Genomic DNA, 15,003 nt, shown 5'->3' on the forward strand with positions numbered 1-15,003 from the left:
AGGCAAACTTCCGCACATCTATCCTATATCTGTCTTTCCTCAATTTGAATTTATGCCCTCTCAGGTGATTATTCTGAGCAAGAGGATGAATCTCATCAGCATTGAGCATGCTCAACCATTCAAGGCTTTATACACCTCAATCAGATCACCTCGCAGGTGACGCCTCCATAGCCAGGCGGGCAGGAGCAGCAGTGCATAGCACACGCTTCTTGATTAGACCGGGGTTCGAGCCCGTGATCCACCAAATATGGAGAATGCGGAAAGGTCAGGGAATGACCACCGCATATCCCCGGAGCAACATGGCCTTAGTTGCCAATGCTCCTAAAACACCAAATAACATCAAAAACCTCGCAGGTGCCTAGTCTCCAGACACTATAATTTGCAAAACTTAAGCCTTTCTTTGTAAGGGCAACCCTCTGTTCCATTCACTAATCTTGTTGCCCTTCTCTGTACATGTTCAAACAGCTCTACATCCTTCTTAAAATGAGGCCTCCAGACCTGTATACAGTACTCAAGGTGTGGCCTGACCATTGCCTTATACAAGGAGATAATTACCTCCTTATCCCTGCTAGAAAAATTCTTGCATATCATTGACAAGACACCATAAGCTACTCTTGTAGACCATCTGCTATGCTCAGAAAACTTCATATCTGCCTGCACAATTATCCCCAGGTCCTTTTCGTTCTCTACTACTGTCAGTGGCGCCTCTGTAGCCAGGTGGGAAGGAGCAACAGTGCGTAACACACGCTTCTTGATTACACCGGGGTTCGAACCCGTCACCACCAAATACGGAGGATGCGGAAAGGTCAGGGATTGACCACCGCATATTCTCGGAGCAATATGGCCTTAGTTGCTAATGCTCCTAAAAACCAAACAACAACAACAAACAACTACTGTCAGTGTAGTACCACAGAGTTGATACATTACTCTGGGTTACAGCTTCCCATATGTAGTACTTTACATTTGTCAATGTTAAACTTCATTTTCCACCTCTCAGCCCATCTGCTCAACTTTTCTAGATCCTGTTGCAGCAGTGTACTGTCATTAGTGTCCTTAACAACCCTGCCAACCTTCTTATCATCTGCAAACTTGGACATTAAGCTTGATATACCATCATCAATATCATTTAAAAATACAGACAACAATGGACCCAACACTGAACCCTGAGGGACTCCACTAATAACATTAGTTCACGAAGAGCAGTGACCATTGATTACCACTCTGTCTTCTCCCTTAATCCATAGTAACAATTTTCCTCCAGTGCCACACTACTCCAATTTGTTCAGCAGTCTTCCATGTGCAACAGTATCAAAAGCCTTTCTAAGATCCAAATATATGATATCAAAGTTAATCCCTACATCCAGTTCCTTAATGCCAAATATATGGTATCAAAGTTATTCCCTGCATCCAAGACTTTCCCTTAAAAAAACCATGCTGTGTCTGAGCTATAACTGAAGTCTTGTCTAGATGGTCCTACAGTGCTTCTTTTACCATTGTTTCCATTAATTTTCCTGGAACAGAAGTTAAACTAACAGGTCTATAATTACTTGTGTCGCCCTTTGATCCTCCTTTGTAAATTGGGGTCACATTTGCACATCTCCAGTCCATGGGTACCTCCCCTGAGTCCAAAGAAGCTCTCATAATTATGGCTAAGGGTTTGCTGACTTCCTTTGCTGCCTCCTTTAATATAATTATAGATCCCATCCGCCCCCGGTGCCTTTTTTATGTTTATCTTCAATTTCTCCTCCACTTTGCTCTCAGTTATTACAAAATTATCTATCTTACTGACAGAGTTCAATTCACCTCTGGCATTCCCCTCCATAAATAACTCCTCATGTGTGAATGCAGATGCAAAATACTCATTTAGTTTGTTAGCCACCTTAGCAGGATCATCAATAGTTGAATCATCAATATCCATTGGACCAATCTGATTCATCCCTTTTCTTCTAGAGTTTACATAGGTAAAGAACTCTTTGCTGTTTTTCATTGCATCCTTTGCCAAAGATTTCTCATAAATAATCTGCCTTTGCCTGCCTAATCTCCTTTGTGACTTGGTTATAGAATGGGTGATGTGGAATGGGTTCCATGTCAATCATTAATTTATATGTATCCCATGCATTTTTATTCTCTGCCATATGTCTCATTAGTTCTTCTGACATCCATTTAGGCCTAAACCTTGAACAGTATTTCTTAGTTGGCATGGAATGCCTAGTAGCTTCCAAGATTAATTCTTTGAATGCTTCCCATTTTGAATTTGCTGTTGGCAATATCATCAGTTGGTCCCACCATATTGAATTTAAATACTATCTCAGACTACCATAGTCGCCTTTACGAAAGCAAAACCCTTCCCTTTACCCCTGATGGTAGTTACCTCTTCGAATAAATCACACTTCAGCACACTGTGATCACTGTCACATTTATCTACAGATTCTTAATGCATGAAGAATCACTACTGATAATCAGATCAAGAGTATTACTCCCTCTAGTTGCCTCCCGAACATGCTGATGCAGAAAACAATCATCCAATAAATCCACAAAAGCCTTGCTAGTGTGCAAGTGAACAACCCACAAATTCCAGTCAGTATCTGGGAAATTAAAATCCCCATTATAAGACTCTCTGATTTACTTGCCCACCCTATTTCCCTGTACAGTTTTTTATTATACTCATCAGAGTTATTAGGCCTATGACACACTCCTACTCTCAATTTTGATCTCCCAATGCTTATGTCACACCAAACTGACTCGACACTGCACTGTCCAGCGATGTTGACTGGCTTCACTTCCTTGGATTTTGTGTTTCTTAACTAATAGCATAACCCCTTCTCCCTTCCTATCCTGTCTATCCTTTATGTACACATTGTACTCCCCAAATTCCAGTTCTGCATTCCTTATATCTGTGTGACACCATGTCTCTGATATCCCAGCAATATCTGCCTTTGATGTTTTGAGCAATACCTGAAATTCATCAAATTTATTTACCAAACTCCTAACATTGTTGTACACACAAGTATACATGCACCTGTTCCTATTCTTAGCTACCCCAACACAACCTATGTGTTTACTTGTACCACAATGACTCCCAGCAGTCTCTGAAATACGCTGCATCTTGTTTTCCAGGCTGCTGCTCATTCCAATAGAAGCAATGCAAGAATCACTTTCATCTCTGCCAGTGGCTACTGTTAATCTATTAGTCCTTGTATCCCCCAAGCTAGCAGTTTTCTGACCCACCTAACACTGCCTTGATAGTATCAGCAAATATCCTTGCACCCTTTCTATTTAAGTGTATCTCATCCCTGTAGAAGCAGTCTCTCCTGTTAACAGACAGAATAGTTGGCAAGAACTTGTTCAAGGTGAGCTGCAATGTGTTATATAAAATTAGCACTTCAAAGTTGTAATATAGCTAAAACCATCTATTTTTTCTAAGGGTAGTCATTAGAAGTCGCACGCTGTATAATGAGGGACAAATTTGTCCTAAAACAGACTTTCATAACAGTGACTCATTTTTTAAAAAAAATGGACAATTATCCATTTTGTGAGTTGATGTTTTAAGATAGTTTTATGCAGGCCAGCTCATTGCTAAGTTGTAAGTTCATTTTGCTTTGAGAATTAAGACCACTGCAGTTTAAATCTTGCTGGCTGCAAAAATAAATCGAATGAAGACTTCACAAAACCCAGACTTCCCTTACTTATTTCTCTGAAGCCTATATTAGCTATAAGACTATAATATAGACAACTATATTTACTTACCTACATTACAGTCGGAGCAATATGGCCTTAGTTGCTAATGCTCCTAAAAACCAAATAACAAACAAACCTACATTACAGTCTTGAATTTCTTTCTTTTATTGCCATCACTTATTTGGTTAACTTTGTAACAGCGTAAACTGCTATTGCAAATTAAAGTTGACTGATCCATGCTGATGACCAGTATAACTTCACTTTAGAACAGCTAAGAGAGAGAGAGAGAGAGAGAGAGAGAGAGAGAGAGAGAGAGAGAGAGAGAGAGAGAGAGAAAATGCCCATAAGTAGAGCTGGAAAAAATGTGTTTGATTATATCTATGATTAATTTCTCCCATAAATTGTGACTTACTGACATGCACAAATCAGATTTAATTCTACCCAATAGATGTTTTTGCTGCCATTATAACTAGTAATGCAGCTCATCAGTTGCATTAATCAAGCAGGGAGAAAAATAACAGTTGACTCAAGTCAAGGTTGCTTGCTTGATTTCCCACTACATAAGAACACTCTGAAAGAGAAGGCCTAATGAGTAGCCTTGACCACCATTTAATTTTCTCTCTGCTATGTAATAATTATGCCAAAAACAAAACTTAGCGATCTTTGTTATTGTGTACAATAAATTGATTGAATTTCATTACAGTACTTTTATTAAAATGAAAATATCATGTTAATTGATATAAATTGCACATAACTCATTATGCTTATTCCCTAAGAAGAATGGTTCATTTTTTTTATCCTCTGGCACAAAGGATTTTTTTCTGTGAATTGCATTCTTTCATATACTCTTTGATACTGTACTTGGCCTACATTTAAAGTTGACATGACAGTTCAAGACAACATTCTGTTAGGTTAGATATGTCTTAAATACCAAAGCAGCTAAGGCTATGAGGCATCAGTATATTGTCTGTAATTGCTTATATTCTTCATTTGGTTTGCTGGACAAAAAACAAGAGTTATTTTTTTTAATTTTTTTTTTCTTGTCCAGGTTAACTCTTGTTTTTTTTTCTGGCCGAAAAACAGGAGTTAACCTGAGACAGGGTAACTCAGTTGAATTATAAAAAAAACATCCATAAAAATTCCACACTTTTTTGATAGGATTCAAACTAGTGTCTTTTCCACCTGCCTTGGGATGGCAGTGATTATGATCATTATGCTACCTTCAAAGAAAGTTTGTTGTGACTTTATTTGTTTACATTTTAACGACTAATACTGTCTTTTTAGTTATTATAAATAACTTATCAAGTATGTTTAATATAAATCTAATTATCAAGTATGTTTGCAGCTAAGTAAATACTTGATAGCATCACTCTTACTATAACTACTCCTGTCTTGCCACAAAATAATAAAAGCAGGATATTTGTTGGGTATAATTCATCCTGTACCAAATCCCATCAGATGCTATAAATGCCAGAAATATGGTTGTTGTCAGGTGACCTGTCATGATAATGCAATCTATCATCTTTGTGGTTCAAAATAACACAGCCAATTAGTATACCATCTCTCCTCCCCCTCTGTGCCTAAACTGTGTAGGATATCATTCGGCCTTCTCTAAGACTTGTGAACTATGGAAACCTGGGAAAAAATTTCAAAAATCAAGGTTAAAAGCATGTAACTTATGCTAACAAATCTTAGCATGATGCTTGCACGCCCTTATGCAGTAACTGTTAAAGGCTACAGAAGAGTTGCCATTAAAACAGATCTCTTGTTGCCTCAAACGTATCTATATCTGTAAGCTGCTAATTACTAAGTTTTGTGTTTTTGTTGCTGGGAGAATTTAAACTACCTGATTAATGCAAGTTCACAGCAGCGCAAACATTTCCTTAACTATGAGTTTAAATCCTGCCAAACACAAAAACACTATATATATATTATGTACCATATTTGTCAGCTTATAAGACACTGTGGTGTGGAAGACGCACCCTAATTTTGGAATGGTAAATTTAAGAAAAAAACTTTTGAAAAAAATTTATTGTTAATACAACGGAAATTTAAAATTCAATAAAAATAAAACCCAAAAGTCAATAAAGAATGGTATGGGATTATTACTCTTGTTATTTTAGTATTATACAACTTCAGATTCATTATTGACTTGCTCATCTTTATCCTCAACATCATCACTAGTATCACTATCACACTCATACAATAAATGATCTTCAATGTCATCCACTGCATTACTTATACCACATTTTTTAAAGGATTTGACCACAATTTCAGTCTTAACATCATGCCATGACTTCAGCACCATTCACACACTTGTGCTATTGATGGACATTTCATTCTTCATATAAGTGTCGTTTATCATGGTTCTCCTCTATAATCCATTTATTCCATTGCTCCTGCATGTTATTCTTGAATGGCTTATTGATGCTTACATCTAATGGCTATAACCTGGAATTACTGACAATTCTGTTTTCATCATTTTGGCCAGTTGTTTGATGTTTTCAGTCCTATTGTGCTCTAAACTGATCCCATACTAGTAGTGCATTTTTACGCAGTAGTCCACCATGATGCTTGGACCAAACTTTTACAAACTAATCCTTGATACATTCTTCTCCATCCATCCCTTTGGTTGAACAAGTATGTGAATTCCATTTGGCAGTTTATCTTTTGGTAAAGATTTTCTTTTAAAAATTAACATTGGCAGAAGTTTGATCCCATCGGCGCAACAAGTTAAAACAGCGGTGTAGTATATCTTTTCATGTCTAGTGGTTTTAATAGTTATAGATTTCTGCCACCTCAAAGGTCAATGCGGTTTTGTCTATATTCCGAATTTGTCTAAACTTGTAGCTGCTTCATTTTCTAGCATTAAGGACAAATTAATGAAATCTTATATTTTCTGTTCATACTCAGCAGGCATTCTCTGGGCTATTCTAGTTATTGTGCTTAAACTTAACCCGTTTCTTTTCATGAAGCGATAACACCAAGATTCAGTTCCTTTAAAGTCGTGTATCCCAATATTAGCTGCTCGTTTCTGTTTGTTTGTTTGTTTGTTATTTGGTTTTCAGGAGCATTAGCAACTAAGGCCATATTGCTCCGTGATATGCGGTAGTCATTCCCTTGACCTTTCCGCATCCTCCGTATTTCGTGGTGACGGGCTCGAACCCCGGTCTAATCAAGAAGCATGTGCTACGCACTGCTGCTCCTTCCCACCTGGCTACGGAGGCGCCTCTCTCGTTTCTGTGCTTCTACTATTATTATTTTAGTACTCACTGCAATACCCACGTCTCTAAGTTCCATTATTCAACTACACAAGTTTTATTCCAAATTTAGCCATTTAGGTGGAATTTTACAAAGGTCGTGTTTTGTTTTATTAGCTTCTTGTAATAAAACTTCTTGCTTCCTCCATTGACGAATCATCTCCTCAGTAGGTGTTGGTACACAATTTCGTTCTGCTGCTCTGTTTCCGTGTTCTTTGGCATAGTGTACTACTTTTAGCTTAAATCCAATAGTATAATTTTGCCTTCTTGATGTGCCTGCCATTGATTAGGGCTTAAATGTATAACTGGAATTCACTTGTTACTCCAACTACAGCCTGGTATTTACTGAAAAGTGTACTAACGTATGGTAGTTAACTACTATACGTTAACTCTTGGTTTTGCGTATGTGCTGTATTGCCACTTTTGGCTTCTAAGACACAGGGTGATTTTTTAAGGTATTTAAGGTAAGCCAACAAATATGGTAATTGTAATTGTTATTCCACAAAAACTCAGAGAAAATGCTTATCTTTGATATCAGGAAATTGTATAAATTTTCTCTAATTTTACTTATAATGTCTAATATAATAATCGCAAAAGAATCATAAAACTTGTGAAATTGTAAGCATCATGTATTTTATTAGATATTATTAAATGTTATTGTGGAAACTATTTAAATAATAAAAACTTTTCCAGTGTCATCTCTACAGCACTTTCTACTTTAATGAAGGAGGGATTTGATGTCAAAGCCTTAAGAGCATTCCGGGTGTTGCGACCCTTAAAACTAGTATCTGGAGTGCCCAGTAAGCAATAGTAATTTATAGTTTTTAAATTATCTAAAATTTGTCATAATCTTAGAGCAAGAAAGAGCTTGTGCCATAAAATTTTGTTGCTGCAGTAAAAATTAATGTGCTTATTCTTAACACAGAAAAAAAATGCAGTCTGCTCTGTTGTTTATCATGCTACAAATTAGATGTATCATTATATATCATTGTATTTTATATCTATAATGTTTAATGAGCCTGTTTTGTCTCTAATGGGGGAAAATGACTAAAGGAATAATTTTATCTGCACATAACACTAGGCCCAGACAGTGGTCATAATATTATGTGGCCTTATCATGTCTCTGCATGATAAGTTCCTGAAAAGTTATTTTCAATATCAGGATTTTAAATCCACTAAATAGAAATAAAAATTGTGCTTCTTTGATTATATTGGTATATAGTGTGTAGTAATCCCTTGTTAAAAATCAGGGAAAACATTCCAAAAATTACTGTTTGGCAGAACTGCAATTGACACTACAATTTTTATGTTAAAATTGTTGACCAAGGCTAATTAATCATGAGCCACACATTGTAGATCATCTGTGTGTTGAAAATATGGAACAATGGATTAATCCTTTCAGGAATACACATATAGATCTATATTTTGAAAGTTGCCTCAAATAACATGTCTTTAATGGACAAATTATCTTAATCTTTGTAGTATTCTTCTAGTTGTCATATCTTGTTTTTGTTTCCATCTAATTGTAGACACAAATTTTAACAGATGACAAAAATGCTTTTGGAAATCAGAGAAGTAAATTCCATCTCTTTAAATCAGTATTAATATTAGCCATAGTGCGAGGAAGCCCTGGAAACTATGCTGGGCTTTTGCTGTGCTGGCCAAAAAAATAATTAAATCACCTATTTAAATTCCTCTTCACATAGGTATCTAACCAGCGGAGCTTTGAATTACCCAAAGTTGTCACTTGCTGGCTGAAAGAAAACTTTTTACAATTGAGTCTAAACCTCTCCTCCATAATTTGAATTTATGGCCCGTAGTTCTGGAAACATAACAATGAAAGTTTCACCCCAATCAAATCTTCTCTAAGGCAGGGGCGTAGCTACTGTATAGCAAAAGTAGGCAAAGCCTAGGGGCCCTAGTGAGTTAGGGGCCCTACTTCACCAGGGCCCATAAACAGATGCAAGTAGGGGCCGCCCCTACTACGCTAGGGCCTATAGACAGACGCAACATGTAATGAAAATATTTTTCTCACTGAGCTCCTCAACAGTGTTATACATCTAGAATAAGGAAAGAATTTTTCTTATATTTTATTGCTAAAACATAACAAACCCAGGTGGCAGCAGTCTTTATTTTGCTTTTACAAATGCAACTTTGTATAGTGATCAGATGCCCATTCGATTACTGTATGTGTATGCATCATATCGTATGGTGTTCGGGATTCTCCAACTTGACAGGGGGGGGATAGGTTCCACCGTATATGAACATTTAGCCCTATACGGTGGTAAAAAGTTGTTAGTTGATTAATTTCAATTCAAGTAAGTTCAAGTCATTATCAAAACAGCAATTGACATACAAAACTGTATTTGTTTATTATTGCTATTTGTATTTAAAATATAAAGTTTAAAATTAAATTAATAAAAATTTTAGTTAAAAATGGATGAAAAGAAAAAGGGAAAGAGTAGAGCCCAAAAAAGAACGATGAAGAAAGCAAAAGAAAAAGCAGTCAATAAATTACCTAAATTAGATCATTTCTTTACAAAACACAGTAATGAATTATGTGCAGAAGAAGGTAAAGAAAAGACCAGTATTGAATCAGAAAATGCGGAAAAGAATGCTGCTGGTGTAAATATATCTGCTGATCATTTAAATCAAGCAGGGTCATCAAACAAAAACAATTCAGCAATAATAGACATGCTTCATTGGAAATTAGTGTTGAATGCACTGCACTGTTTATTCCCTAAAGTGATCTTGGAGAATACATGGACATCAACATTTCCAATGAAACAAAAAGAAACATTGAGTTTGTCACCTCAGAGACCTAAAGGACCATTTCCAAGGGATCCTGAACAACAAAATAGAAGTTTTAGTGACATACTACTATTTTACTTCAACATATGGTCCATTTCCTCATTTGTGGCTGTGCTACTCCGGACTACGAGATTGGAAAAAATCTATCTTTTCAGATAAAAACTCAGTGTTTCTCAACATCGTATCAAGACAAGTGCTATACATGAAATGTGGCAAAGAAGGCAACGATTGATAACGATCTTGAGGAACAAGTAAGATATAGATCCTCATTTTGGAAAATGGTACTAGAATGGTTATTTCAGATAACACTTATGTTGGCTAAAAATTCTTTAGCATTTTGCAGTCATAGGGAAGGATTTTTGGAAGATTACAATGGCAATTTTTTATCACAAGTCTGTTTACTTTCCTACTATGATGACGTAATGAAACAAATTATTAATAAGCCATCTAGTTCAGTAACTTATTTAAGCCCCACTATCCAAAATGAGTTAATAGAATGTTTAGGCACCAAATTAACAAAAGAAAAGTGTTACATTCAAAATTAATTCAGCACCACTCTGTTCACTAATTTTGGATACTACCCAAGATCTGATAAAAAAAAAAGATCAATTAAGTGTTATTCTATGATATGTTCACATAATTCACAAAAAAATGAAAAATCTAAAGATTTTGAAATTTGTGAAAGGTTTTTAGGATTCTATGACACGAATGATCATTTAGCATTAGCAAATGCAGATGATGCAAGAAAGCAAGCTTGTATAGCATCAGCCAAAAAAAAAAAAAAACCCTTATTCCACCCATTCACTCGCTCCAAATGTTTGTCAAGTTCTGCATTGAATCTATTTAAGCTATCAACTTCTACGACAGATGGAAGTTTGGTCCAGCAATCAACCACCCGCTGGCTAAAGGAAAACTTACACACATCTATCCTTTTTTTTTTTTTTTTTAATGAGAACCCCAAACACGAGAGGTATTAGAACCTATAGTACTTAGTACCGTGCTTGGGTTGGAGGTTGAGAAGATGAAAGAAGATATTTGTTGATATTGGACTTGAACTTCTGTATATTGTAATTTTCAGGAAATACGTATGAAGGAAGGTTGTTCAAGAAAACGGCAGTTGAATGAATAAATGAGGAAGATGAAAAGTTGGTTCTGTGGGTTTGACGTTGGACAGTAAATGGAAGTTGGCTGGTAGCGGCACGTGTTCGGACTGTTCTGAAAGAGAGAGCGGGAATTATAGAAGCCAATTCAGAAGAACAGTGCCCATGGAAGTATCTGTAGAAGAGGCATGCAGCAGAAACATTACATCTATGAAAAAGCGAGTGGAGAGACTCTGTCAGAGATGAATCGTTAATTAACCTAACTGCCCTCTTCTGAATGGAACCAAGAAGCCTGAGAGAGGTTTTGGGGGCACCACCCCAGTTGTGGGAACAATATTCCATGGCAGGGCGGATTTGCGATTTATACAGAGTGAGCAGCTGTTTGTAAGAAAAGTAACGCCGAGAGCGAAAGAGAAAACCAAATTTTTTAGATGCAGAGGAAGCAATATTTGTAATGTGCTCGTGCCAAGAGAGATTAGAAGTCAGGGTAATCCCCAAAAGAGATATATCATTTTGCCTAGAAATCGGAGTGTCACTAAAGATAAGCATAGGAGCAGAAGAATCCTTTTTGCAAGATATAAGACAAGATTGAGTTTTAGAAGGGTTGAAATCAACTAAGTTGTCTTTGCCCCACTGGAGAATTACCTGAAGATCGGCATTTAAGGAATTGGCAGCAGATTTTCGAGAACTTAAAGCTGATTGAGCTGGACAAGGTTTCTCAAAATGGAAAGTTGAATGCAATGTGCTATCATCGGCAAAACTATGGATAGGATTTCCAGTCAATGGAAGAAGGTCATTGATATACAAGAGGAAAAGAGTGGGGGAAAGAACTGAACCCTGGGGGACACCGGCATTAGTGGAGAAGTTAGAAGACAGAGAGCCATCTACCATCACCTTCAGTGAGCGATCAGAGAGAAAACTGGATAACCAATTACTAAAAACAGTTGGCAAACCATAAGATGGAAGCTTGTTTAGAAGACCTTTATGCCAAACACGATCAAAAGCCTTTGAGATGTCAAGAGCAACTACTTGTGTTTCACCGAACCTTTCCATTGAATTAGTCCATAAATGGGTAACATAAGCCAGAATATCACCAGTGGATCGACACTGACGGAATCCATACTGGCGATCGTTGATCAGATGGAAGGTTTCTAGGTAGTTTAAGAGTTGGCAGTTAATTGATTTCTCCATTACTTTAGAAAGAGTAGAAGTAATTGCAATGGGACGATAATTGGATGGGAGGGATTTGTCACCCTTTTTAGGAACTGGCTGGATATGAGCAAATTTCCAAGCAGAAGGAAAAACACCTTTGGAATCAGAAAGTAAAAAAAGGCGGCAAAGAATAGGAGTAAGTTCAGGAGCACAGGTTTTGAGAATAAGTGGAGAAATACCATCAGGACCTGGAGCTTTCTTAGCATCAAGATTCATCAAAATCCTTCTGATATCCTTTTGATGGAAGACCACAGGAGGCATTGAATGGAGCATGTTAGGAATGGTGGGAGGTGTTTTACCAAGATCATTAATACATGAGCTGGAAGAAAAATGGGATGCTAGCAGGTCAGCTTTATCCTTGGCTGAAGTGACAACAGAACCATCTGGTTTGGACAGAGGTGGGAGCAGAGATGGGCAAAAGTTGCGGCCAATAGCTTTGGCAAGAGACCAGAATGCTCAGCTACCATTAGGGCAAGAAGTAAGTTTTCTACTCTTAGCCTTTTCAAACTCTAGTTTGGACTGATTAATAACTGCTTTACAATTGTTGCGAGCTTTGGTGTAGGCAGAAAATGAAACTGAAGAATTAGCAAGAAGCCAATTACGATATGCAACATTCTTCTCTTGGACAGCCTTAGCACATTTATTGGAAAACCAAGGTTTAGATAAAGGACGAGATTTTAAAGTGGAGTGTGGGATAAAGGATTCCATTCCTGCAAGAATAATTTCACTGACACGATCTGAGCAAACGTCGACATCAGAAGTTTTGAAACAGTAATCAGACCAAGGAAAAGAAGAAAAGAAGTCTCGCAGGTCATCCCATTTTACATTCTTGTAATGCCAAACAATACGAGGTTGGGAATAGCCATGAGATAAAGGTTCCATTGGAGAAGAGACAATCACCAAGTTGTGATCTGAAGTGCCTAAAGGACCTCTCACTTCAACCTTGTACTTAGAAGGGTTGTTTGTGAGAAAAAGATCAAACGTATTGGCTGTATGATTAGGATTGTCCGGTATTCTTGTAGGTAAATTAACAATCTGTGCTAGGTCATTAGTAATTGCAAAAGCCTCAGCATCTCGACCTGCTGGGTCAGTGTGACTATAAAACGGAAGCCAGCTGGAGTTGTGAACGTTAAAATCACCAAGGAAAATTACCTCACTGTTAGGAAAGTTGGACTGGAGAAAGTCAAGTTGCAAAGAGAGGAAGTCAAAGAGCTCCAAGTGATTAGTGGAGTTGGGAGAACGGTAGAGACAACAGATGAATTTGACACAATGAGGAAGAGAGATTTTAAGCCAGAGAAGATCAAAGAGAGGAGATTCCAAATTGCTAAGTCTCTGACAGGGAACATCAGAACGGACATATGCACAAGTACCACCTTTGAGGCGAAAGGAATCATACAGCAAATAATTTGGACATCTGAGATGAGCAGTAGTTGAATCAACCGATAACTGAGATTCAGTCAGAAAAAGTACATGGGGTTTGGAAGACTGCAAGTGAAAATGGACATTGTTGAGATTGGAATTGAGACCACGTATATTTGTGAAATGAATTAGGAAGTCCTTGGGAGGTTTAGATCTTTTCGCAGATAAGCTTGCTCTATTATTTTGACAATTCATGGTGTATTCAATAGTAAGGAAAAGTGGGTGGGACATGCTGTATGAAGTATTGAAATTTTTGGATATGGCGTACATGTGGTAAGAATATACCCAGATCCTTGACATAACCTGGCCTCGACAATGCTCCCCGCATACACACTACTCGGACTCCCTCCAGTCACTATCTGGCAGAGTAGAGGTAGCAAGATTATACACCAGCTGATCCGGAAGCCTCCTAGAGAGTTACCAATAGGTTTGGTCCAGTGTACTATCTAGCGGCCGGCCTGCGAACACCGTTTTAGAGCTGTACCCTCGAAATGTAAGGAATATTGGATTTCGCCACGACATTCATCATAACCTCAAAAATCATCAATCACACTGCATGATGGAAGAGATAGGGAAGGGTTGGCCGGAACTTAGCTCTAGAGACTAAACATGGGTTCCACCACTTCAAGCCTCCAACAAGCAAAGTGGTGGTATTTCACTGGTTGATGAGAGTCATCTACCACCTAGTACTGCCTGGTAACATAGATGGGCGGCATTCCTCCATGTGGTGTGGGCGCCACACCTCGACCCCTGCTTATGTTGGTTCACACCTGGGTGGTCACCCACCATGTACTTGTGCATGAAGGTTATACCCAGAATTACTAACAGTCCCACCATCGTGAAGGTGCAAGCAGAGGATTTGGCTGTCATAGACCGTCCGGACTTCGCCGAAATTGGGTCCACTTGACTTGAGTGTCACCCGAATATCAGTTCCATCAGCATTTTAGACTCCCAGGTAGCAAGAACAGCTTGTCTGGCATATCTGAGAGAATGTCTGAGACAACCTCAAGGACCTACAACCGTCTTTCCTCAATTTGAATTTATGCCCTCTCTGGTGATTATTCTGAGCAAGAGGAATAATCCCAACAGCAATCAGCATTCTCAAACCATTCAAGGTTTTATTCACCTCAATCAGATCATCTCGCAGGTGCCTAGTCTCCAGACACTATAATTTGCAAAACTTAAGCCTTTCTTTGTAAGAGCAACCCTTTGTTCTATTGACTAATTTAGTTGCCCTTCTCAGTACTCGTTCCAACAGCTCTACATCCTTCATAAAATGAGGCCTCCAGACCTGTATACAGTACTCAAGGTGTGGCCTGACCATTGCCTTATACAAGGGGATAATTACTTCCTTAGCTTATCCCTGCTAGAAAAATTCCTGTATATCATTGACAAGACACCATGAGCTACTCTTGCAGCCGTCTGTACTGCTCAGAAAACTTCATATCTGCCTGCACAATTACCCCCAGGTCCTTTTCATTTTCTACCACTGTCAGTGTGGTACCACAGAGTTGATACATTAC

The 15,003-nt window shown here is 37.9% G+C and overlaps 1 protein-coding gene across 1 annotated transcript in view; it reads left to right on the forward strand.

The window, feature by feature from the left end:
* The window catches only part of LOC150076513 (muscle calcium channel subunit alpha-1-like), a 1,171,392-nt gene that overhangs the window by 15,004 nt on the left and 1,141,385 nt on the right, over nt 1–15,003 (forward strand). The window contains exon 3 of the mRNA XM_090387375.1: nt 7,632–7,738. Within this exon, the coding sequence (XP_090243501.1) occupies nt 7,632–7,738 (107 nt within the window). The remainder of the gene's footprint in view (nt 1–7,631; nt 7,739–15,003) is intronic.

The sequence above is a fragment of the Mastigoproctus giganteus genome, chromosome 13 (assembly GCF_048544385.1).
Source record: "Mastigoproctus giganteus isolate SK-2022 chromosome 13, ASM4854438v1, whole genome shotgun sequence".
In the NCBI taxonomy this organism is placed as follows: domain Eukaryota; kingdom Metazoa; phylum Arthropoda; class Arachnida; order Uropygi; family Thelyphonidae; genus Mastigoproctus; species Mastigoproctus giganteus.